This window comes from Dromiciops gliroides, chromosome 5 (assembly GCF_019393635.1).
Source record: "Dromiciops gliroides isolate mDroGli1 chromosome 5, mDroGli1.pri, whole genome shotgun sequence".
NCBI lineage: Eukaryota > Metazoa > Chordata > Mammalia > Microbiotheria > Microbiotheriidae > Dromiciops > Dromiciops gliroides.
In genome coordinates, this window is record NC_057865.1 from 287,065,009 (window position 1) to 287,091,011 (window position 26,003).

At 42.0% G+C, this 26,003-nt stretch overlaps 1 protein-coding gene across 29 annotated transcripts in view; it reads right to left on the reverse strand.

Annotated features, from left to right (window-relative positions):
* Positions 1-26,003, reverse strand: part of RBFOX2 (RNA binding fox-1 homolog 2) — a 305,017-nt gene that overhangs the window by 50,090 nt on the left and 228,924 nt on the right. For all 29 annotated transcript variants that reach the window (XM_043966382.1, XM_043966384.1, XM_043966378.1 and 26 more), the window contains one exon: positions 18,242-18,466. In XM_043966382.1, the coding sequence (XP_043822317.1) occupies positions 18,242-18,466 (225 nt within the window). The remainder of the gene's footprint in view (positions 1-18,241; positions 18,467-26,003) is intronic.

Consider the following 26,003-nt stretch of genomic DNA (forward strand, 5'->3'; position numbering starts at 1 on the left):
TTCCTTCCATGTCATTCTATCCACTACATCTGTTAGCATTTTAAGCATTTGTATTAGGTTTCTAAAATGACATATGGTTAAGTTGAAAAGCATGAGGATAGATGGTACAAAAACGCCTTTTTCAAAGGGGAAAAATTTCTCATACTAACAAATTTGTTTTCTCTCTTTTTCTCCAGCAGATAATCTCAGAAGAGAAGGTTATTTTCTGGATAGCAGTCAATTTCAGAACTGAAATATCACACTGATGACATTACACACAGTGGTTCTCTCAGTAAAATTTTTTCATCTACTTCCAGGAGGCATTTGTTTTTAAGGATTGACCTTAAGGCTCCTGAGGGCTAGTCCACATTTCTGCAGTAGAGTGAAATGGGATGACCGCTGCACCAAGAGTCTGAAGGCCTCAAGTCTAGTTCTAGCTCAGCTCCTTACTCATTGTGTGACCTTGGGAAAGTCACTCTCTCTTTGTGGCTTCACATTCCTCATATGTAACATGAGGTGGCTGGATTAGATGACTCGACTTTATGATCCCCAGATGAGGTTCATGGACTTAGATGTCACAGGGACAAGGGTTTCAGGCCCACCTGTTTGTGCCTACACACTGCTTGGACAAAACCAAAAATAGGAAAAAGCTCCTTCAGAGCAGATCTTGTTTTTATCCTCCAGCATATGACACTTTTTAACCGAGTGATAAAAAGTTAGTCTTTCTGTGAATTTAAATGTAAATAAGAGTTTTCAAAACAAACCAGTGAATCCTGCAAAAAAAAAAAAAAAAAAAAGGGGGTGGGGTGGGGCGTAGCTAGGTGGTGCAGTAGATAAAGCACCGGCCCTGGATTCAGGAGGACCTGAGTTCAAATCAGACCTCAGACACTTGACACTTACTAGCTGTGTGACCCTGGGCAAATCACTTAAACCTTATTGCCCCACAAAACAACAACAACAACAATAACAACAAAAACCGCCCCCAATGAATCAAGGTTCATTCAAAGCTGTCTGATAACGTTGTTAAATGGGCAAAGATGGTATGACTTGGCTTTTATTGAGTATGATGTACAGAAGCAGTTAGTAGTTTATTGGGAAACAAAGAGCTCTTGTCCCACACAGCTTACACGAGTATACCAGGTACATGATGGTAAAAAATGATAGAAATACCAACTGAGATGTACACAGGAGGCCACTCTATTTCTTTCACGTAGTTACCTGAGTGGCTAGGTTTCTGCCTTTGTTTTGAATGCTTTGTAATAGCTACAACATGCCAGAATGTTTTTAGAAATCCTTACACTTAAGTGTGAAGAATGAAGGATCCTCAATGGATGCCTTTTCTTCCATTCAAGAACCAGAATTCAGGAAGCCTAGTTAGCTGTGTGCCCCTGGTTTGGTGTCTTAGCCTTTCTGAGCCTCAGTTCCTAACCTGTAAGTGATGAAGTTGGCCTGGATCACAGGATCAGAGGTCTTATCTGTAAAGGAGTTCAGAGGGCATTTAGTCCAACCCTGTCCTTTTGCAGATGAGGAAAGAGGCCCATATGGGAAGCTGAACTGCCCAAGGGCACACAAGTAGTTAAGTGACTAATTCTGCTGAACTTTTTTCTTACTTTCCATTCTTTGTTACAAGGGAGAATGGTAGAAGAATGGGGGATATATTTAGAAGTGAAAGCTATGTAAAGACAATATTAGTAAGAATTTTCTAAAAGTTAAAATGCTTTTATCAGGCATGTGAAAGAAAAATGGTTCTCTCCATGGACTGCCTGCTCTGAGCATTGGGCTAGGGGAGAATGGTGCACATCAGTGTCTCCATGGTTAAGGCAGGGAGCCAAGGTCCTGTAGTCTAAGGGCACCTTGATCCTCTAAAGAGTTCAGGTCTCTTAGGGTAAGACAAGGGTAGGGACTGAACCTGTGATTATATTGGTGTAGGGAGCTCTGAGGAAGGACATTCCCTTTACAATGCAGATCACCACCTTCTCTGCACATGAATACGTTAGAGTACTAGAAGGGTTAGCTACTTTACCCAGGGTCACCTAACCATTGGAGGGGGCAGGGACAGCAGTGAACTCAGGTTTTCCATGGCTCCAAGGCTAACTCATAATCGTGGCTGATGTGCTGCTGTTGCTGATCTTAAGGGAATAATGGAGAATATGAGAGGTGACCCAGGACTGGAAATAGTCAAATGTCCTAATTTTTAAAATAGGAAAAAAGGTGAATTACACAAACTAAGGATAGATGAGCACGTCAACCACCTCAAACAGATGTCAGTAACAGTTAAATTAATATTTAGTTTGTAGTTAGGGAAGTAGTAATTACCAGGGTAACAACATAGATTCACTTAGAACAAGATTATTAATCAAAGAGATCAAGTAAATGCTTTAGACATAGTTACCTGAATGTGATCTGACAAAATCACTTCAGGTATTCCTATGTACAAGATGGAGAAAGGTAAGATAAAAAGATGTAGTTAGGTGGATTCACACCTAACTGAATCCACAGGGTGTTGTGTCATTAATGAACTGTCATCTTGAAGAAAGACCTCTAGCAACCTGCTACAGGTCTCTGTGTCTAGCCCTGCCTTATTCAACATTTTTATTGATGAGATGGATGACGAGATATACCGAGAGTCCCAAAAGATCTTAATTAGTTGGAATGATAGGAGGTTGCAGAAGGAGCACTAGCTCAGGCTTTAGTTGAGGGTTGCGCTGAAATATGAGGGTCTTAAACCTTTTTTGCTTTATGGACCCCTTAGTCAGTCTGGTTAAATCTCTGGATCCTCTCTCAAAATCATGTTTTTGAATACACGAAATGAAACATAAGATTACAGAGGAAGCCATTATATTGAAACGCAGTTATCAGTTTTGCTTTAAAAAAAAAATTTATGGAAACCCAAGTTAAGAACCTTTGAATTAGATGGTCCCTTCCAACTCCAATATGTAAAAGAAAGGATAGAGTTAATTTTCTATTAAATACCTTAGAAACATTCAGGTCTAGAGAGGGTATTAAAATATGATACTAGCCACATGCATCCTTATGGCCACAAATTAGCCTGGTCCTGTTAGAAACTAAGCCTATATATATAAACTGGAAAAAAAAAGTAGCATATAGTAATGCTGTGCTATCATTTTAATCTGGGGAATGTTATCTGCCTTATGTTATCTGTGAGAGGCAGCAGGGCACAGAATAGAGAGCTGGGCTCATGTTCCACCTCTCTCACATACACTGATGTTCTGTGACCCTAGACAAGTGTTTGAAACCAGGTGCCAAACACCAGCCCGCAAATACTTCTCAGTGGGTCCAAACGAGATTAAAATGTAACTGGGAAATATTTAACAAAATAAATAGAATATAACATAGATAATATTATATTTTCCAACTAAATCTGTATGTAGACCTCAGGGATCCTTATGTACAGATTAGTGGCCACTGCTTCTATATGGGCTTTATACCACAACACTAGGCCACTTTCTAAGATGCATTAGGATGTCTCCTCCAGTAGAAGTTCTTCTATCTAATAGAATCATGCGTCCAGTCCTCATCCCCATGTGAGTAAAGGAGAACTGGTGAAAATTTTCAGTTGTTTTTTTTTTAAAGCCTATCTCCAGGTCTAAAATAAAGCAGGATTAACAGGTTCATGCATTTTGAGCTTGGAAAGGACCTTCGAGGCCACCTAATCTAGTTCCCTTATTTCACAGATGAACAAACTGATGTCCAGAAAGGTTTCCTTTCTGCCAACTCTCCTTTTAACTCTCTAGAGTCAGGATCCAAATCTTGTGATTCAAACAGTGACTGTTGATCTCTTTTTTTTTTCTTTTGTGGGGCAAAGGGGATTAAGTGACTCACCCAGGGTCACACTGCTAGTAAGTGTCAAGTGGCTGAGGCTGGATTTGAACTCAGGTCCTCTTGAATCCAGGGCCGGTGCTTTATCCACTGCTCCATCTAGCTGCCCCAACTGTTGATCTCTTAATTGCTAAATCCATTGGCCTCTTCTCAATGATCATCCTCCTACACATCTCTGCAGCCCTGGATATTGTTGATCACCCTTTTCTCATTGATTCTCTCTTGGTTTTCAGGACATTGCGCTCTCCTGGTTCTTCTCCTACCTCTCTCAAGGTTCCTTCTTGGTCTCCTTTGCTGGATCTTCATCCAGTTCGGGCTCACTAACCATAGTGTCCCACAGGGCTCTGTCATGGGTCCTTTTCCCTACTCCCTTGATGTTATTTCACTTAATGATCTCATCAGTTCCCATGGATTCAATTATCATCTCTATGCTAGTGATTCTCCAATCTACTTATCCAGCCCTAACTTCTCTGCAGACCCACAGTCTTGCCATCTCCAGCTGCTCATTGGACATCTCAAACTCAAAATGGTTGACATACCTCACTGACAATCTGCCCCCTCCTCTTCCCTCTTCCAAACTTCCCTATTATAACTATCAGGGGAGCCAGCACCCTCCTGGTCCCTCAGGCTTCCAATTCAGGTGTCATTCTGGATTCCTCACTCTCTCTCACACCCCACATCCAATCAATTTCCAAGGCCTGTTGATTTCATCTGTGCAAAATCTCTTGAATCCATACTCTCCTCTCCAATGACATTGTCTCACCATAGTGTGGGTCCCTATCATCTCCTTTCTGCCTAGACTACTGAAATAGCTGCTATGGGTCTCCTGTTCTCAAGTTTCTCCCCACTCTGGTCCTCCCTCCACACAGCTGTCAAAATGATCTTCCTAAAGTACAGGTCTGATCATATCACCTTGGGAAGGAAGTATGTAATCATTATAATGCCATGATATTTAGTTTTGTTGATTTATATTATGGTTGTTATTATGTATATTATTTTTCTGGTTCTGCTGCCTTTACTATGTATCAGTTCATAGAAGTCTTCCCATGGTTCTCTGAATTCTTCAAAAATTCTTTTTTTTATCATGTGGTAATATTCCATTTCATCTGTATGCCAAAATGTGTTTAGCCATTCCTTAATCAATATGTATCAACTTTGTTTCCAGGTTTTTGCAACTACAGAACTTTGTATGCTTCCTTCTTAGCACCTACCTCCCAAGGTTGTTGTGAGAACCAAATGAAACATTTGTGAAAGTGCCTAGTACAATGCCTGGCACATAGTAGGTGCTGTATAAATGTTTGCTTCCTTCCCTTTCCCCTTTGCCTTTTTTGAGCTACACGATGCTATTAGAAGATAATGGTATTTCTACAGGTAGAAGAACTTACAATGCACTCTCTACAGGTGGGTCTGTGTTCTACATGTTCTTCTGTTTTCATCCACTTTTGTGGTTTCAGCTATAACTCTCTGCAGCAGGTACCCTGCCCCACCCCTCTCCCCTTTCTCTAGAACTTGTACCCGTGATGGCTGACAAGCCAGTATTCTGTAGAGGTGCTAGCTGCTAGAGCTAACAAACTATGGTGACCTTCACGGGGAACTACCCTCCTACCACTATACCCTGTAGCTCCTAAGTGCCCACCTCTGTTTCAGATGGAACAACTCAGCCAAATGACTCTACCAGCTCAATCAAAACATTCACTAAATAAAAGGAAAGACATGATTATAACATGACATCCCACCCAGTTCCGGGGCACCCCATTCCACCAGTGATGTCCATCAGGCACAGTACTACGGTGGTAAGGCCTGTGGGCAGAGAACACACATGACTGGGGCAGCCCACAGCTCATGAAATTCCCTTGTCAGCATGGCTCTGGTGTGAGGCAGGAGATGCACTGTGGAGCCTGGGCACTGTCCCTCCTCGCTGCCGAGGGAGGGAAAGCCTCTCGCCGCTCAGCTCTTGTGGGCACCACGTGGAAGTTCAGAGGTATGGAGGTTTTCTCTCGGACCCATTTTCCTGGTCTACAGCTGGACCCCTTTTGTGAGAGATCTCACTTCCAGCTCATGATTATTAACAAAATCCTTCATTTCCCACCAGCCGTCCTGTTTGATTATGACTCCATCACCGTCATGCCTCTGCACTGGAGATGTGCTGTCTCCTCCCATTTGACTGTAGGCTCCTTGAAGGCAGGGAATGTCTTCTTTTTATCTGTATCCCCAGCGCTTAGCACAGTGCCTGGTACACAGCGGGCACTTAATAAATGTATCGTGTCGTACTCTATTTATGCTGGCTAAATCATAGCTATTACTTGTCCAATAATTTCAAATAGTTCTGGGGCTCAGAGTTCTCCACTTTTCAATTCCAAAGTTCTTCTGCTAGTTGTGTGTAAATTACATAATGGAAAAGATGACTCTGGGGGCTATCTTTCCCCTGAATAAGTGTTTTGTTTCTGCAGCCTACTTTCTTAGTGTTGTTGTTTTTAACCCCCAATAATATTACTGAAGTCGTGAAACTGGATGAAAACTGAAAAACACATAGAAAGAACAGAGGCCTGACTCTAAACAGTACGATAGTTTGTCTTTGTTTTTGCCTGTTTGAATCACTTTGTCAGATTCTGAAAAAAGCAACTCCTTGCAAACGTAGAATGAGAGAACTGGACTGCATGACTGCTAAGGCTCCTCCCAGCTTAAAATCTATGACCCTATGATTTCTTTATGATGACTCCCAAATCAAACCTCCTGAATTTCTGTACAACTTACTGCTGTCACCTCACTGCCACCTCAAATTCAACATATCTAAAAAGAAAATTCTATTTCCCCTTAACTCCCACCCACCCATTAAAATGCCATTAAGATGGGTAGTAATGAGACAAAGCTGGGAAAGAAAGTTTGGGATAAAGGGTACTTACCCAACTAGTCAGATGGATTCTATGGAAGGCCTTTTGGGAAACAAGAGTAGAGGGCAAATACTGTTTGCATGGGGCAGCTGGGTGGTGCAGTGGATAGAGCACTGGCCCAGGAGTCAGGAGTACCTGGGTTCAAATCCAGCCTCAGACACTTAACACTTACTAGCTGTGTGACCCTGCGCAAGTCACTTAATCCCAATTACCCCCCCCCCCCCAATAGGTTTGATCCAAGATGAAAAAGTAACTCTTATTAAAGACAAATAAGTTAGAAAGTAAAAGAAGCTGACCCAGAGGAGGCAAGGAAGAAAGACCACTTCACCCAGGCAGGAGGCACATGACTTTCCCCAAAGATGCGTACAGGGCAGGACAGAGGCCCTCCTAAGGCCTGCCATCCCCAAGGACCGCTTCTGGAGACAAGACAGGACAAACAATGCTGGAAGAAGGAACCTAGAAAATATTGCTAGGGATTATGAAGTATTAGACAAGAAACGGAAGAACTGAGGGATATGTCCTCTATGAAAGCTGCTAATTAAAGGCAAAGGCCTATACAAGGGAAATGAAGAACTGGTTAAAAAGGTGTCATTTGAGAAAGGAGTTTAGTGTGGACCCATGCTTAAGCCACGAGGCTCTTGGTCGAGCATTTATTACATCAAACAGGGGCCTGTAAAAAAATACTTGGGGAACTGATCAAGAGAGCTTTAATCTGAAAATGGATGGGGAGAGAGGAAGAATTGGCCACAAAACTTTTGGGGTTTTGGTTATTTTTTTCCACTTCAAAATTCTTAAAAGACACCAAATAAAATGGACATTTCCATATGCTTATTTGAACAGAAAAAGAAGACTTCATGAAACTGCAGATTTCTATCATGTACAGATTTTAAAAGTTCTACTTGTAGTGTGCTTCTCAGTGCTTCTTTCTGTTTTCTACATTTTTTTTCAGACACCTTAATGACCCTCTTCTTTTTTTCCTTTGCTTGCCTATTCTTATTCACTCCTCACCTTCCCAATCATTCCCACTGGAAAAAAAAAGAAAGGAAAAAGAATGTTTTTGCAGCAAATCTGTATTAAGCAAAAGAGAGTCCCCCACAGACTGTGTCTTATTCTAGATGTTAAATCTCTTCTATTTCTGTCTCGAGGAAGGTTGAATGCTTTACCATCAGACCCCTGACATCACAGCTTGTCGATAACTAACAGGAGTTCTTAAGTCTTTCAAAATTATTTTTCTTTCAATTATTGTTATTATCTAAATTGTGCTCCTGACCATTTATTTCACCCTGTATCAATTCAAATATGTCTTCCCAATATTTTCTGGAATCTTCCATCTGATGATATTTAATGGCTCAATCCTATTCTCTGTGGATGGGTACCCCCTTAGTTTCCAGTTCTTTGCTAGAACAAAAAGGGCTAACATAAATGCTTTTATGCTTTTCCTCTGTCAGGCATAGGTCTGGCAGTAGTATTGGACAAAGGGCACTCTCAGGGATGTGGGGCCATGTTCTAAACAGTGTCCCAGACTGGCCATACCAGTTCCCAGCTCTACCAACTATACATCAATCTGTGTATGTTTCCCCACAGCCCCTCCAACAACTGTCATTTTCTCTTTTGGTTGTCTTCACCAATCTGATAGATGTGAGACGGACCCTCAGAACTGCTAGGTAACCTTCTACAGAAGCACAAGAAGGACAGCAGTGAACAGTCAGAAACAGTATCCAAAGGGAGGCAGGAACAATGCACATGCACCCTATCTCTATACATATACGTGTACCAAATGCTTAAAATGCAAAGAAAACAAGAGAGCTTGATGAGATTGACCACAGAGGTAGAACACATTTGGTGCACGCAAATTCATGATTAAAACATGGGCAAAGGAAGAATGTGATATCATTTAAGACAGTAGATTAGGTAAATGGAGTAGTCAAATAGCATTGACACCAAGAGGCTATATTCCCATCAGGAAAACCAGAAAGAGAAGGCAGGAAGCATGGGAGAGGGGGGAGGGCAGAAGCAGTGCTGACCGTTCTGCCAAACCAGAATGAAGATGCGGATGCAAAGCTCTAGGACCTGGCTCAGAACTAGCACACCACAGTGATCTGTGGAGTTGGGTGGCTGGAGGCCCTTCAATAATACAGATATCTGCAGAAGTTCTTGCTCTGCTAAAATGAGAGAGAATGATAAATGTTTTACTTCCTTTAAGGATAATTTCATTCTTTAAGGCAAAGGAAGTAACAAGACCTGGTTCCTTTATTAAAAAATCAGACCCCCACCCCCACAAAAAACCCCAAAGCTCCTTCTTCCCCACCCCCATCCCTACACTGAAAAAAATCAAGAAGTAAAAAAAAAAACCTGTTATAAACATACATAACTGGGGAAAACAAATTCCCACACTGGTCATGTCATTCATAGACAGAGATGTGTGTGTGTGTGTGTGTGTGTGTGTGTGTGTGTGTGTGTGTGTGTGTCCACACTGAATTCATCACCCATCAGCAGATGGAGAGCATGTTTCATTATGAGTGGCTGGCCCTGCATACCTTGTTAACCTTCTGGCTAACCTGCTGGTCTCCCGGCCTGCAGCCCTTCTCCCTGATCTGTCCCAGTGCCCAGGCTGGCAGCCCGCTGGTCCTCTGCTCAGGAAGCTTCGGCAGCTCTGTGCTGCCCAGTTCTAGTCTCTGGGTGCAGGCACATTCTCTTCTAGCCAAAGAAGCCTGTCCTCAAAGCCTGCTCCTAGGGTACTGTATTCAGTTCAGGGCAGTTTTAGGAAGACCATTAACAAGCTGAAGAGTGTCCAAAGGAGAGCAAGCAGTGATGGGCCCTGCCCGATGCCTCCTCATGAGGACAGGTTGAAGGAGCTGACATTAGCCTGGGGGGAAGAGGAATTAGGGAGGATGTCTATTTTCAGATAGCTGAATGGCTTTCACATGGAAGACCGATTAGACTAGCTTTGCCTAGCCAAAAACTACTGGAAATAATGCATGAAAGTTGCCAAGAGAGAGGTTTCAGCTTCATGGATAAAAGGAAAAACGTCCTACCAATAAGAGTCACTCCCAAACCAGAAAGAACTGTGTAGGAGGGTAGTGAAGATGAGGGCTAAAGGACTGTCTCATTAAAGCTGCTGCAGAAGTGGTGCCTGCTTGGGTATGGGGTGGACTGCTTGACTTCTGATGTGCCCTCCAATTCGGATCCTCTGATTCCATGGTAACAGCATTTACTCAAAAGATAAATAGTGTTTATGGAATGCTTATATACAGTGAGTCATGCAAAACCCCAAGGGAAAGGGAAAGATGATTGAGACAGCACTGTCCCTCTAGGAGCTTATACCACACAGAGAGAGGGGATGTGTACAAAAAGAAATAGAGCGCCAAGCACAATGGGATAAATCCATAAAAGAGGCAGCCCTATGAGAGTCTGGAGGGAGAACAGTCTGTCTCTCCTTGCTCAGGAAGCAGGTGACCTTGTAGTTGACCATGTGTGAAGAATAGAAAAGGATTTCACCAAAGGGGAACAAGACAACTCACAGGATGGGGAGACAAACAAGACGGGGGAAGCAGACCATCCAACATTAATGCATCCAACAGAGACAAAGTAAAACAACTCATTTTCTATTGCTCCTCTTTAACAAAAAATTAATGAAGGAGAATGGTCTTTCCACATGGTTAAGAAGCCTTTATGGAGATCACCTGAGTATCCTGATGCTCTAAATAAGCTCAAGTCATCTGGACAGGAAAAAGATCGCATGGAACAACTACAAGGCCATCTACTTCCTGAGCAGGGAGAGAGGGCCTATTCTGCCTCCCCACTCTCACAGGGACACCGCTTTTATCCAACTTGAGCTATTTGTAAAAAGTGCTTAGGACCATGCCAGGACATGGTGTGCACTATATAAATGCTTATTTGATTCCTCTTGCCAAGAACTAGGTCTCCACAACTCCTGACCACCTCCACACCACGTTGCCAGCATTCTAGCTATCATGCAGTGGATTCTGTCCCTGGGACCCTAACCAATGACAGGAAGAGTTATCTTATCTTTTCTGAAATGAGACTTCCATGACATTTCTGAGCCATCTCCATCCTAGACAAAATTCTAGAGTGGATAATTAAACTGGGAGTTGGTGGGTAGACACTTTAGACCCAGAATTGGTGGAGGAGCTGACTTTATTTCCCTTTCTGCCAATTATATCAACTGTCTCCTCCAATTCTACTCAGAAGAGAGCTGAAGAAAAGAATACAACCGGCAAAGAAATCAAGGGAATGCCCATCAACTGGGGAATGGCTAAACAAGTTGTGGTATATGAATGTAATGGAATACTATTGTGCTGTAAGAAGTGATGAGCAGGAGGAGTTCTGAGAAAACTGGAAGGACTTACATGAACTGATGTTGACTGAGAGGAGCAGAACCAGGAGAACACTGTATACAGTAACAGCAACATTGTGTGATGAACAATGGTGACAGACTTGGCTCTTCTCAGCAGTGCAATGATCCAAAACAGTTTCAAAGAACGCATGATAGAATATCTTCTCAACATCCAGAAAAAAAGAACTGTGGATTATGAATGCAGATTGAACCATACTGTTTCTACTTTTGGGCTGTTTTTTTTCTCCTTCTTTTCTGAGGTTTTTCCCTTGTGCTCTGATTCTTTTTCCACAAGATGACTAATGCAGAAATATGTTTAATGTGATTGTACATATATAACCTATATCAGATTGCTTTCCATCTTGGGGAGGAGGGAGGAAAGGAAGGGTGGGAGAAAAATTTGGAACTAAAAATCCTATGAAAACAAATGTTGAAAACTATCTTTATATGTAACTGGAAAATAATAAAATACTTTTATTTATTTAAAAATGTTTAAAAGAAAAAGAAAATAATACAACCAAACTCACTGGATTCATTATACATTAAAGTGATCCCACTTCTGTTGTATCCTCACGCAGTCAGGTTATTTTGTTATTTTTCCCTAGCTGAATCTCCCCCAAAGCTTTTCAAACCCTTCTCTTCTCTCCTCAGGCCTCCTACATTTCCACCTCCCCCCAAAAGCTGGAAAACTGAACTGTGTTCATACACAGAAGAAATAAAGTCCGTGAAGGGACTTAAGATTTAAGAAGGAATAAGGCAGTTAATGGAATAAGGTTTTGGAGAAGGAGGAAGAGGATGAAGCAAAGAGATTTAATTTTATAAGGAAAAGATACTTCCTCTTCTGGAGAAGTCCTGAAGTGAAAGGAAGGGCCTTAGGTGAAATAGTCATCAAGTAGAAGGCACAGTAATTTGCTGAGACTGAAGGATAGGTGAGGACAAGACCTTGAAGAGCATAGAGAAGGTGTAGAGTTGTAATGGGAAACATGGTAGGGACTCTACAGCAGGCACAAAGGAGGGGTTTGGTGTGACAGAGTGTACCTAAGGGTAGAAAACCGTGATTAGCTGGATCTAAGTGGGGGCAGAACTAGGACACAGATCAGGGCTTAACTTCTGGTGTCCTGGGCCCCTTTGGAAACCTGAGGAATCTTACAGACCTTTTCCCAGAAGAATGTATTTAAACACTTCAAATACACAGGATTACAAAGGAAACTAATCATATTGAAATAAAAAAAAAATTAAAATAGTTCATGGACTCCAGGTTCAGTACCCCTGATATAGAGGGAGTGCCCAAAGTACAAGCATTTCAGTCTTCAAGATGATGCATCAAAGTACAAATGACATGGCCTTAGGTCACTTCCACTTCAGAAAATAAAAAGAGCAAGAACTGTTAGCACCTATACAGCACTTTGCAGCTTTACCCACGTTTTCTCATTTGAGACTCACAACAACCCTGTAAAGTAGGTGCTATCATTATCCCCATTTTACAGATGAGGAAACTGAGGCTGAGGGAGGTGAAGTGAGTTGCCCTGGGTTACATAGTAGTAAGTACCTGAGGCAGGATTCCTGATTCTAAGTCTAGGACTCTGTTCACTAACATCACCTCGCTTCCACCAAGGAGAGGGGAGTAAAAGAATGGAGTTGGTCATAAATGGAGCTGAGCATGAGGGGACTGTCAGGTCCTGTAGCTCCAAGCAAACAAAGAACTAATAAGATAACAGAAATCAATTCATGCAGAAAGGTAGAGACAGGTACCATAAATTCAGGCAGCTGGACAGAATCTAGAATCACCCAGGCTCTTCATTCGTCTCCCCCAGCTGTGTTTGCTTTGGTGTTTGTGTTTCTAGTGTTCCTTTCTCCATGGAATGCCCTTGCTCTCAACAGTGTGATGGCAAAAATGCTGGCTGTGGATCTCTAAGATGTGAATTTTGGCACCTAGAAGGCAGAGAACTCATAGGGTGTGGGTGTGTGTGCGCGCTTGCGCGCACACACACATGCGCATTCCTGACATTTAGGTCAGGCTCCATCAGAAGCATCCCCACAAGCATCTCAGATGATGATTCAGGCAGCTGGGGAGCAGTTGGGAGAACACTGGGTTTGGAGTAAAAAGACTGAAGTCTGATTTATACCCCTTTCACCCCTTAGCTCTATGTACATGGGTGTAATGACATCACCTCTGTGTGTTATGGCATCTCTCTTACTCACCTCAACAAATACATACCAATGGCGGCTGCCAAGTGGCCAAACTTCTTGGCTTCCTAAGAAGAGAGAAGGTGGTCCTGAAGAAGCCTTTCACCCAGTACCTCCTGGATATGTCTGGTAACCAGCCACCAAGGAAGGAAGGGCTCCTGCCCCAGTTCACTATCTGGGCAGAAAGAGCTTCCTCCTTTGGCAAAACAGATCACTCGACTCTAGCCTTCCCCTCATGGAAAGTGAATCAAAGAGGCAGGACCTCATGCTGTATGAAAAGGCAGATGTGAGAGAAAAGAGCAACCAAGTCCCATGCAGGGGTTTTGTTAAAAACACAGCTGTAGCTTAGCAGCATCAGCAAGGACTGGAGTCACCCAAAATAATGCATTAGTAGAGCCCTTTGGATTTCCCAAAGCACTCTGACTTCCATGGTTCTCAGTTACCCTGATGCCAACTGCCCTGGAAGATGGGTTGCCTGATTTTGTGGGTGAAGGAATATGGAAGGAAGTAAAGGCAACAAAGGCTCAAAAGGCTGTGATGGAATGGCTTAGTGTTTGGCAATGAAGATGCACACAAGCTAGTTTTGTGCAAGCCTGAATCAGGACAACAAACTAGCATGACAGACGCATAGGAACAGGAATTACTTCAAGAGGGCATACAGTCCCTGGCATGTCCCCATGTGGAATCATCCTGTGCTGAAGGAAAGAGGACGTATGTTACAGTGCCCTTTAAAGCATCCTGTACCTCAGCAGCAGGGTACTCTGCTGGCCCCACAAGAGCTGCAAAATCACTTTCTGAACCACAATAGTCCTCTCAGTGCATTCTGGGCAAGGTGAAATGCCATTTTCTACAGCACACTGCTGCCCACTGGTAAGGCTGAGCTATTTTTAAATGCCTTAAAGCCTTCAGATTCTTTTCAGGGGGAGTACCAAGGATGAAAGGGCTGTCATAGGTGAACCAGCCTGGGGCATCCTGGCAGCCCCTCAGATTACCGAGGCCAGGCAACACCACAAAACAGGGAAGGACAGCCAAAAGGGGGTTAAAAAGTTCTCAGGAGTCACTGAGTGCACGCCTCAATGTTAACTAATTCAAATTCAGTGAATACTTATTTTTCTCTATCTGGAAATGACTGTTGTTATAACACCTGTTTCTTTTTGTCTTTAAGTCCCCCAGTACAAGCACAGTGCACACAGTAGGTATTTTACTGAATTGAATCGAATTATTAAGCACCTACTATATACAAAGTGCTAGAAGAACAATCATAAAAAAATGACACCATCCCTGTCCTCCGGGAGTCAACATTTTACCAGAACAACAACAAACATGATTTAAAATCTCAAAACCATCCAGCTAACACTTGGGATAATCAAACTTTTTATATCTGAGACAAACTGCATGAAATGAGTAAGATCCCTCCAGATTTCACAATACAGACTAAGGCTATCATTGGGAGTCAACAGAGATTTTTTGGGTGGGAATTATTTTTGAAACATTTATTGTCAGCTATCTTTTTACAGTGTTGTCTAACAAGGTACAAGCTGTTTTTATAAAATATAAAGAATATTATTTCATATTTACTTAACATTTGTCTAAGGAGAAATAAAAGTCTCTGTGCTGTCCTTTTATTTGGAGTAAGAGAGATAGGGGAGTTTAATATTCACTAGATGATTTTAGACATTATTGATCATAAGAATTATCTGTATTTTACAGATATAACATGAGATATTGAAAACTGATTTACACAAATCAATAATTAGATCAATAATAAACTGCAGGTCTCCTAACCCTGATTTACTTCCCTGGCTAAAACCACTGCTGACAGGGAGTGTCATAGCAGCAGCAGCAGCATCATCATAAGTAAGTACTTTCAAGTATTTAAAAGCACTTTATGTACACAACCTTACATGTTCCTCACAACAACCTTCTAGTACGGTAGGCACTGGAGGTATTATAATTATCTCTATTTTACAGATAAAGAAACTGAGATTCATCAAGGTTAAATGACTTGCCCAAGATCAAAGAGCTGATGGATGTCTGAGGTGGGATCTGAACTCAGGTTTTCTTGATTCCAAGTCTATAAAAAATAGTAAAGTGTCTCAATGATTCCCTATTACAGTTTCTATGACCCCCAATAATATCTAACTTTCAAATTAGAGCAGCTATGCTACCTTTGTCTTTTATAGTCTTGTCACATGGGCTCCCATTTTCTACTGAGCCATTCCTATCACCATTAAAACCTCAGTGTCCATGCACACAGATTCATATTCCTATTCAATTGTCTTCTTTTAAGAGCTGCAATTAGTTGACATAATGCAGGGCTCCTTGACAGAGCTCAAGAAAGTGTCTCCTAATATGGAAGATGATCAGAAGGCTTGGCAGAGGTTTCTGTCAAGGGTCAGAGCTTACATTATTCACTACTATCAGAAACACACATACATAGGATCAGCTAGGTGGTGCAGTGGATAGAGCACCGGCCCTGGATTCAGGAGGACCTGAGTTCAAATCAGGCCTCAGACACTTAATGCTTACTAGCTGTGTGACCCTGGGCAAGTCACTTAACCCCAATTGCCCCACCCAAAACCAAAACAAAACCCCACATACATGGGTTGATGTTTTAACCACAATGTGCAATAATATGAATAAGAAAAGCCTAGGAAAGAATAGGGGAATGAGGCTGGGGAAAAGGGGACAGGTGCGTGCATGAAGGGATGAACAATCCCTTCTAAGATTATGTAGGAGCCTCAGAATTTATTTTAGATTCTTATCTTTTTCTGCTGACATGGAAACAAAGATTGGCTTGTGGTTAACTGACCACTCAAAAAAGTTATTTGGAAATACAACAGTAGCACCTTGTGTTCATAACCCTAGTAATGAAGTAAGTCATGTTTAACTGAATTAATCCAAACCACAACCTCAACGGCCTCAAAATTTACTATTTTCAAGTGAGTCTTCAATTACATCAAGTCAACATACTGTTATTAACCATACAGAAGACACAAATATGAATAAATACTTCCTGCCCTCAAGAAGCATGCACTCAAAAAGGAGGGTAACAACACACAAATAAATAAGATACTCGGTAGAGTTTGAAGGGAGCATATAAGAAATTCAGACAAACTGCTCTAAGACAATCCAGAGAGGGAGAGATCTCTTTTGGCTGAGCCTAAGGAGAGAGGGCTTTATACAGAACATGACTGAAGCTTGGAAAAGAGAAGATTGTTCTAGACATGGGGTGGGTGAGGAAAGTAGGCCAACACAAACACAAATGCACAGAGGAGGGAAACCACAGGTTAGGATCAAGGAGCACCTAAGTAGCGAGGAGTTCAGTTTAAATGAACTCATGAATATGTGAAGTAAAGTGGCAAGATGGTTAGATCCCATGTTATCCTACCGTGGTTCGGTTATTTGTTTAGAAGAACCAGAGATTTCTATTATGCTGGGTGATTTTGTAGCTCAACTTCTAGAGATATTATAAAGGTTTATCAACTGATCTGTGTTCTATAAAGAACCCTAACCCTAACCCTAACCATGCTATAAAGCATGGCTTCATAAACTTTTCCATTCATGGCCCCGTTTTGCCTGGAAAACTTGTACGTGACCCCAGACACATAGGTATACAAAATAGGTATACACAACCTTTTACTACTGCTATAAGGGGTCATGACCCACAGTTTAAGAAGCTTTATAGAAAGGTATGGCTGAAAGACTTTCATTGAACATTAAGAATTGCAAACTTGCTAGGCTGGTAGATTGTTACCTCTTTGAGGGCAGGGATTATTTGGGGGGTGGGGAAGGTGGATGGGAAGGAGGTGGTTTTTGTTGCTCCAGTACCTAACATAGGGGACCCTTAATAAATCAGTCATCTATGGAGATGTATGGAAACACAGGATGAAGAGATATGGAGGGAAGTCATAGATGCACTGGAGCATTATTGTGAGTACAAGAAAAGACTACCTCCTCTGTGTGCTGAAATATTATTGGCCAAAGGGAAAGGGCACAATATCAGGTAATTTTATGTAAAAAAAAGTCCTAGTATGTCCAACATCAAGTAAAAAGAAGATTGAAAGCATTAGCTGATTACATTCATCCCCATGCAGCAGAAGATTCCATCCTAGTCTTTTTATGAGGGGTCTAAATCTTAACAAGTGGCTCAGGAGGTGGATAAAAGATCTCATTGGGATAATCTGTTAGTGGGCAATCCATGCTATGGAGAAGGTAATAAAACAATTTCCAGTGAGACTTGAGTCTACAGCAGCTAGAGAATAATACAACAGAAGAACAAACTGTTACATACTTTTAAGTATAATGGTACATAACCTGTTGCTACTAACCTTACTTGAGTCAATCAACATTCAGAAATGCTCAATTCACCCAGGGCTATGGTTACTTATATTTCCTTTTTAAAGTTATAGATGCAAAAAGTATCCATAGTTTTTTTTAAGAAGAAGAGGTAATGATGGCCAAATTGGACCCCTACAATTCTAAGTAAGCTTTGCTTCTTTCGAAGACTAAAGGCCCAATCAGAGGTGGCTGGATAGAGGGGCAATGATGCCGGCTATGGAAGGAGAGGCGTGAGTTTGCGCTCCAGCCCTAACACCAACTGTTTGACTCAGTGCCAAGTCACTTGAGTCTCTCTGTGCCTCAGCTTCCTCGTCTGTAGCTTACACAGCTTTCACAGAAATAGTTCTGAGCAAAGCACATTGTAAAACTCACAACATTAGAGAAATGAGCTGTCAGTCACTTCCGGGGTCAGACTCACTGTGGAAATAGTGCGCTAATTTTGCTTAGTGGTCTATGAAGAAAACATTTGGTATTTTCCTGAGAAATAGCCTGCAACAGACCTAGTAAGGCGGCAAATAACCCAGGCTGCTTTGTGAAGACAATTTAGGCCGCTATTCATGCATACATCCTGAAGGAGAAGGGTTGTGTGGGACAGCAATGATGTGAACTGCTTGCACACAATGACTCTGCCTTGTAAGTCACATACCGTCAGCGCTCCATTCTGTGTGCTGGCTGTGTTAGTACTCTGCTCTCCATGCGTCTGTGTACCTCCATAAAGTGTCAGGTTATGCTCACTGGTCTGGCCTGCGTAGTCCTGAGTGTGTGGCACCCCATACTCGGTGGGAATTCCATTCTGTGGAGGCGGTGGAAATGGGATGGTGGTAAATGGCTGAACCATGGCGTCAGGAGTGGCTGTTGGCTCCTGGTTACCCTGGAAGAGAGAGAGTGAGAAAGGAAAAGCACAAGGGAAAGGTGATTTAAAATGGCATCAAAGACCAGAGCCTTCAAACATTCTCTGACAACGGAGACCAATAAAAATACTTATTTTATTCTGTTGTTCTGGGGTGGCAGAATAAAACATCTCTGGTTTCCCATGTGTTTTTGCCAATTTTTTACTAGACAGACTTGGAACCAGGTTATGGTTAATAAATACCTGAAGGCCAAATATTTATATGCTCTAAAAAAAAAAAACCAACCCTTCTTCTTCCCGATACATCCCAATAACTTCAATGACAGCAAGCTAGAGAACCATTACTGAGTGAGATAGCAATTTCCTATTTTGGGGGTGACACTTTCCATTTCTGACCTTTTTTAAAGGAAGCCAAAAGGACACTAATCTCAGTCAATAAATATTTTTAAAGCACCTACAATGCGCAAAGTACTGTGCTTAAGCACTGGGGATACACAAATGAGGGGGAGGGAAGAATGACAGTGCCTCTCCCAGAGAAGTTTACAATCTAACTGGGGGAGACGACCCATGACAAGAAGCAGGAAAGGGGGCACAGTGAGGCAAAGAAGACCCAGAGCAAAGCAGTGCAGACCGGTGAGTGAGGTGGCTCAGCTCAGCTGTTCAGAGCTGGTCTCCCTCCTGCAGTTCATGGCTGCCCCCTCCAATGAGAGGCACAGAGGATGGTAGGAGTGACTTCACTTCTTAGTTAATGCCAGCATTTGTCCTCTCGGTTCACAAATATCGAAGTGGGAAAGCTCTTAGGTGCCTATCAGTTTCATTCTGCAACTTCTACTAGAGGATGCTAGAACAAGTCAGGTTAAAAGGCAAAAGGGTCCACCAGAACCTAGCAGGAGGAAACACATAAGCGGGTTCTTTTCTCTGTGCAGTCACTCTATCCTGAATGAATTCCCAAGAAGAAAAGGTGTGGCTATGGAGGGCAGCCACAGAGATGAGGGAGGCATCTGTCTGTCCCAGTGAGGTTCCCAAGAACAAGTACAGTTACCATAACAACCCAGCACAAGGTCAGTTGGCCACGCCTTTATCAGATGGGTATTTTACTTTTAGATGAATATAAGCAGGAAGGATTTGTTTTCTCCCTCTCTTCACATTTATGTCTACTTGTCTACATGCTCCTTCATGCTCATCCCACTCCCATCTCCAAGTCAATTATCTGGTATCTAATGTTTCCTTGCCATAGAATACACCTTCGGGTCACTAGAGGCCATCAAATCCAACTCATTCATTTTATAGATGAGAAAAGCGAGGCCCAAAGAGTGACTTACTCAAGGTCACACAAGTAGTATGGTAGAGCTGAGATGTGAACCTAAGACTTTTGGCTCCTAATTCAAATCTAGCATTCAAGTACTATGAAATATTCAAATAAGATAAGAATTTGGGGGCAAAAAGAGAAAATAAAACTCTTTAAAAATTGTCAGTGAGTACCTCATGGCTTTTAGGAACAGGGTTCAAGGAAGGGAAAAAATTTTTTTTAATTTCCAGATGGTAACTTTGTTGAAGTTTTGTATACTAGATTAAGAGCCAAAAGGAAATCAGAATCTTTCTTCTAAAATTTATTTGTAGGTGAGTAATGTTGAGAGTATGTTCCCCTTGCTAGAAAACACTTGGAAGTATTGTCATTCTCACAAGGCAGATATATATGATATATATATATATATATATATATATATATATATATATATATATATATATATATGAATGAATGAGTGCTAACTCATCCATAGCTAGCTGTGTGTGCCCTTCAGCAGGTCACTTTTTTCCGGAACTGCCACCTCTTTAACTATAAAAATGAGGACGTGGAACTGCATGATCTCTAAAGTTTCTTCCAGTTCTAGACTTCTAAAAGCCCTAAAAGAGAAGCTTTTCCTGATTCCCAGTACAATGCTCCATGCAGCTCATTCCTCAACATGCCAGTTCTGGACACTTCCTTGGGATGTATGTATGCAAAATGGTCAGTGCCCAGATCTAAGAATGATGAGGAATTTTGGATACTTTCCCTCCCATCATCCTCACTCGACCCTTTTGCTCTTGCTCACCCAACTGACTATCTTCAGGTGGAGTTTTGAGTCCGGTAGAACCCACTTGCCCCAAACTCCCCCTTTCACAGCTGTGTTTCTCCTCATCAAACTATTCTATTTCACTGCAAAAAAGGGCAAAGCTGCGTTTTGCTCAAGGCTCCAGCCCTATGGCTCCCGCATAGTTTAAGACATCTTCCTTCTGTTGCTAAGTGGCAGAGAAGGTCAAAGACTTTGAAAATGCTAGCAAACACTGCTTGCCTTGTCTCTACATGGGAAGTTAAGGGAAGTAATGGACTGAGACCCTGGGTTTATATCACTTGGTTTCCTCCCAATCATGAGCATAATTTCTTTCAGACAAGACACTAATTATCCTCTTCTCTCTTAGCCTTAATTATCCTTCTCTCTCAACCCATGGCATCCCACTGAGAGCACCAGGACAATGGATTTGGAGCAGGACTCTCCAAACAGCATCCCTGGCTTTCCACACTAACTTGATGCTCATTAAACTGATACTCCCCCCAACAAAAGGCTTAGAAGAAGGGGAAGGAGCTCCCTCGGGTTCTGAAAAAGAGGCGTTTTCTATCCTGCTATTGCAGCCACTCTGCACATGGATCTAGGTCCTCAGAGAAGTTCAATGGAAACTTATCATCAAGATGCCAGGGTGAATAGCAAAGAACCCTTCCCGCACCTATGGACTAATACTGGATTCCATCCCACTCGTTCTCCTCCCCCTGACACTAAGGCAATAGAGCAGAGATGAGCGTAGAGGTGATTGAGTGAGTAAAACGCAGCTCTTAATGACCTCCACTCCCCCATTACAACCCTCATAATTTGCCATTGCTAACATCATATTATGGAGGGACTTTCATCTTCAAAGCATTTTACAAGAAAATTAGTTCTTATTATCACACCCTGTGAAGGAGATAAATATTATCTTCACTTTATAGGAGGGTAAAGTTTTGGTAGAGATATGAGCAGTGACGCTCCACGGCTCCTAGCAAATGTTTGCTATCATTTCAGTTTCTCTTCCTTCAAGTCCCATGCTTGACACAAGTCCTATCACATCCTTCCAATTCTCCAGCACACTGGAAACCTATGAGTTTTGGGGTTTTTTGTTACTTTGGGGGGAGGAATGGGGGCTAAGTGACTTGCCCAGGGTCACACAACTAGTAAGTGTCCAGTGTCTTTGGTTGGATTTGAACTCAGGTCCTCCTGAATCCAAGGCTGGTGCTTTATCCACTGCGCCACCTAGCTGCCCCCAAACCTGAGTTTTAAACAGATTCCCTAAACCCATTAATTTGGGATTTACTACAGGATAACGCTGGTGCTCAGCTCTGATGGTCAAAACCACTGAGAGCTCTGGGGAAAGGACCCCAACTTTCCCCTTTTATCAAGGTGCCTGTAGCCCCTGCTTGTGGCAGCATGATGAGCTGTGAGACACAGACCCTGACTTTGAATCCCGTGGCTCTGAGGTTCTTAGGGATTTGCAGCTCAAGTGACATGAGTCTACCTGACTTGTGTAAAGCTACTGGACCATGCAGGTATGTACGTACATACATACATACATACATACATACATACATACATACATACATAGCAAGAGATCTCAGGGTACTTTAGCAGAGCTGATCTGCTTCAGGTGAATGTGTGGGCATTTTATCGTCACTGGAGGCTGAGCAACTTAAAGACAACATTCAAAAAATGACACATGCAGGATCCTTTCCTTCCCCCAATTCCTGATGAGTAGTGGCTTGGGAGTCTCCCTGACTCATGACCTGGCTGACCTTGGGCAGTTCTCATGATTGATCTGCAGGGTCCTTGCTAATTCTGGCTCCCCAGAGCTGACGATTTATCCAGACCCGAAAGTAGCTGCCCTCTGGCTCATCCTTCATTCAACCAAATGGCCACAACCCTCAAAGGAACCAAGGACCTGGTTTTTCATGGCTGCTCCAACACGGCAGTCCTCAGATTTGTCAATTTAGGCTGCTTCGTGGAATCCTTACTTTTGCCCAAAAGCTTTGTAACAACAGCCCCAAAAATGGTAATGAAGCTAAACTGTACACAGGAATGGTAACTGTTCTGATTGTTTTATATAAACAAGAAATGTATCGATGTCCATAAAATTTTATAAAGTGAATATAGGTCAAGGCAGGCATCTATTTGGCAATCTATTATTCTGCAACAAGGAGAAAATCGAGAGTCCATTCCCAGATCTAGCTTTAAATCTCTTATGTAACATTCAGGCCAAACACCTCTATCAAGCTGGACTTTCTCCACCTCTACTCCTGATAAAACTGTATTAGTTTGTCAAAGTACATTTTAAAATTTAATTTCAATCTTATCCTCAAAAATGCCAAAGATGAGAATACAAATAACCTCTGTGAAGTTTTCTTATTAAGAGGCTTGAAAATATTTAACTAAATGACCAAAAGAAATAATCAGTAAAACTCAATTCCATTCAACTTTTAGTAGACAACATAAAACAAAGAACATTCTACTCCCTCCCCTCAATCCCATCTATGATTGGCTCCCAACCTCAGGGTTTCAATTAAAATGGGGAAAAAGTTATTACTTCTGAACATGCAATCCTGGCTGAGGAGAGACCTGCATGGCAAACTACATCCCCCCCAATCTTGTTTCAGATTTCCCTCTTTAACCCCTGCTGGCCTGGAAGGGAGTTACTTCAGATTTCTTTCACTGGCCTTATTTAATAAAGGGGAGGTGTGTGTGTGTGGGGGAGATGGAGATTAATGTATTTACAATGTATAAAAATCTGTCAGGTTGCACACAATGTTTTGTTTAGATAACTCATTTTCAGGGGCAGCTAGGTGGCACAGTGGTTAGAGCACCAGCCCTGGATTCAGGAGGACCTGAGTTCAAATCCGGCCTCAGACACTTAACACTTGGTAGCTGTGTGACCCTGGGCAAGTCACTTAACCCCAATTGCCTCACCAAAAAAACCCAAAAACCAAAAACAAACAAAAAAACCCAAAAACCCCCCCAAAACCCTAATGTACTCTCAGATAACTCATTTTCAGTAAACCAGCATTCCCCCCGCCCCATTCATTTATAATCGAGGCCAACCTTATTAAAAAATCCTCTCATGCATAGCACATTTACACACATACGATTATACAATCTGCTTATACAAGGTACAAACCACATTTCTGTGTCTCCTTTCGCTTTACTGAGAGCATCCCTCTCAGCAAGCCCATTCATTAGGTGGGGTTGTGGTCAAAGCTGAAAGGCAAGTCACAAACCTTGAAATCACTTTGTAGGTGACTGGGTCACTACTACTCAAGTAAAGTCCTTTCTCAGGTTGCCCAAGAATAACTTCCTTAGGTGAAGGTACATATTTAGTGAAATAACACAATTAAATATAGTCAGAGTAGGAATTTTTCAGTTTTAGTAAAAAGTTTTATACTTTAAAAAGGGAAATTTATAGAATTACAGCCTTTTAAAAGTGTCTTTAATTGATCTATTATAGTCTATGAACATAAAACCATAGTTATGTACAATTTATTGTAAAATAATTATTTTGTCTATTATATTTAAATGGAGTTTTCATAAAATACATTTGATAAATTTTAAAACATTTTAAATTCTTGTTGCAAATTAAGTTGCAAGAAGCTGAATCTGAATGTATAGATTATCCCCACAGTGTATCACAGATACTTTTCAAAAGGAGTGTGAGGGGCAGCTAGATGGCGCAGTGGATAGAGAACCGGCCCTGGAGTCAGGAGGACCTGAGTTCAAATCTGGCCTCAGACACTTAACACTTACTAGCTGTGTGACCCTGGGCAAGTCACTTAACCCCAACTGCCTCACCAAAAAAACCCCCAAAAACAAAAGGAGGGTGAACAAATCCCTAAATCTCTCACTATCACTTTTGCTACATCTAGCTCTGTCTGGCCCATCCCATGTTCTAACTGGAGGCTCTTAGGGTACCCTGTTCTAAGCTAATGAGCAAGCTGCTGACAAGCTTCTCTTGGTGTTCATCTCTACAGTTTTGGAGACAATCCATTTCACTTCACTTACTCAGTCACTTGTTAACCAGTTACTTTCTGTGGAAAAATCACTTTTCATTCTTTGTGGTCAAGTCAGGAGAGAAGGAAAACCTCTACCAAGCTTTAGATTAAAAGTCAGCAGAAGCTCCCCAGGAAAGCAGACACTGAATTCTCCTTTCTCTGGTGGAAATGACAATTACTACTGGACGCTGAAAATGAAATCTTCCTCTTGCAACTGAAGAATCATTCAGTACAGATCTGCTTGCCCTCGGTGTTCAGAAAATAGATGGGTGTGATTCCACAAATTATTTTGCATTTAAAATCTTTCTTCTGCATGCTTTAAAAAAAAAAAACGACTTGGGAAGAGATCGAAGGAAAGAGAGGTCGGGGGTGACAAATGAACACCTTAAGCCCAAACCTTTCAAATTTTCAGGGTAAAAAAAATAGTCAGGGAAAAAGGATTTTTGTTTTCCTTTTTACTTCCCCACCCCAACCCCTATCCTGGGTAAATTTTTTCCCTCCTACCTATCATCTATTTAGCACTTGTTTGATGACCTGGAATTGCTGTAGAAAAAAAACAAACCACAGTCTCTCCTTTTCTATTAGCCCAATTCTGTGCTGAGGGTTTGCTGGCCACAAGATATGTGGAAAAGAGGAAAGAACTCCAATCCCAGGCTGTGTAGATGCACAGCACCCAAAAAGTACCATCCCGAGCTCCAGAAGCTCTAGAATATACCATTTACTCAGAAATTCAAAGGAAAGACTGTTAGCTGGCCTCTAGTTAGGGTTAAAATGTCTACAGGTTTTTCCTCCCATAACTCAGCCCCTCGGAGGCTCATCTCTTTCATCAAAGCTTCAGTTCTCTACCTCAGTCCTTCTGGGAATGGTCCTGCACCCCCCCCCAACAATATTCACTCTCCCACTGGGGAATTCTTGACAGAGCTTGCTCACTGAACTGAACAAACACCTCAATTAGCAAAGGGAGCTGGGGGAAGGGTGTTGAGACACATTACACAATCTACTGGTACCCCAGGCATTGTATTTTCTGTAGGAATGGAACATCAGCAGACATTGTTTCCTTCAGAGAAGGGACTTCAAAATGCGCCTCCACACACTGAGAGGGGGTCAACAAGAACACAGGAGTTGAAAAGAGAAATGCTTTATATTTTTCATAAGAAAAATACTAAGATATATGCATCTTTTGGGGCCACAAAATGCCCACATTAGGTCAGAAGAACCCATCCCCTCTATAACATGTAACAGTTCCCTAGGAATAAGAAGAACAGGGACTGGAAATGATGTTTCACAGATATGAGGAAATTCCTTCTACCAATGCAATTCTCTTCACCTTACAGTCTTTTTTTTTTTTTAATTAAAAAAATTTTTTTTTCACCTTACAGTCTTAAGCGCTGCCTAGAGTCCAGAGAGGTTAAGTGACTTGATTGGTTGGGGTCAGAGAGCCATGGTCTGTCAGGA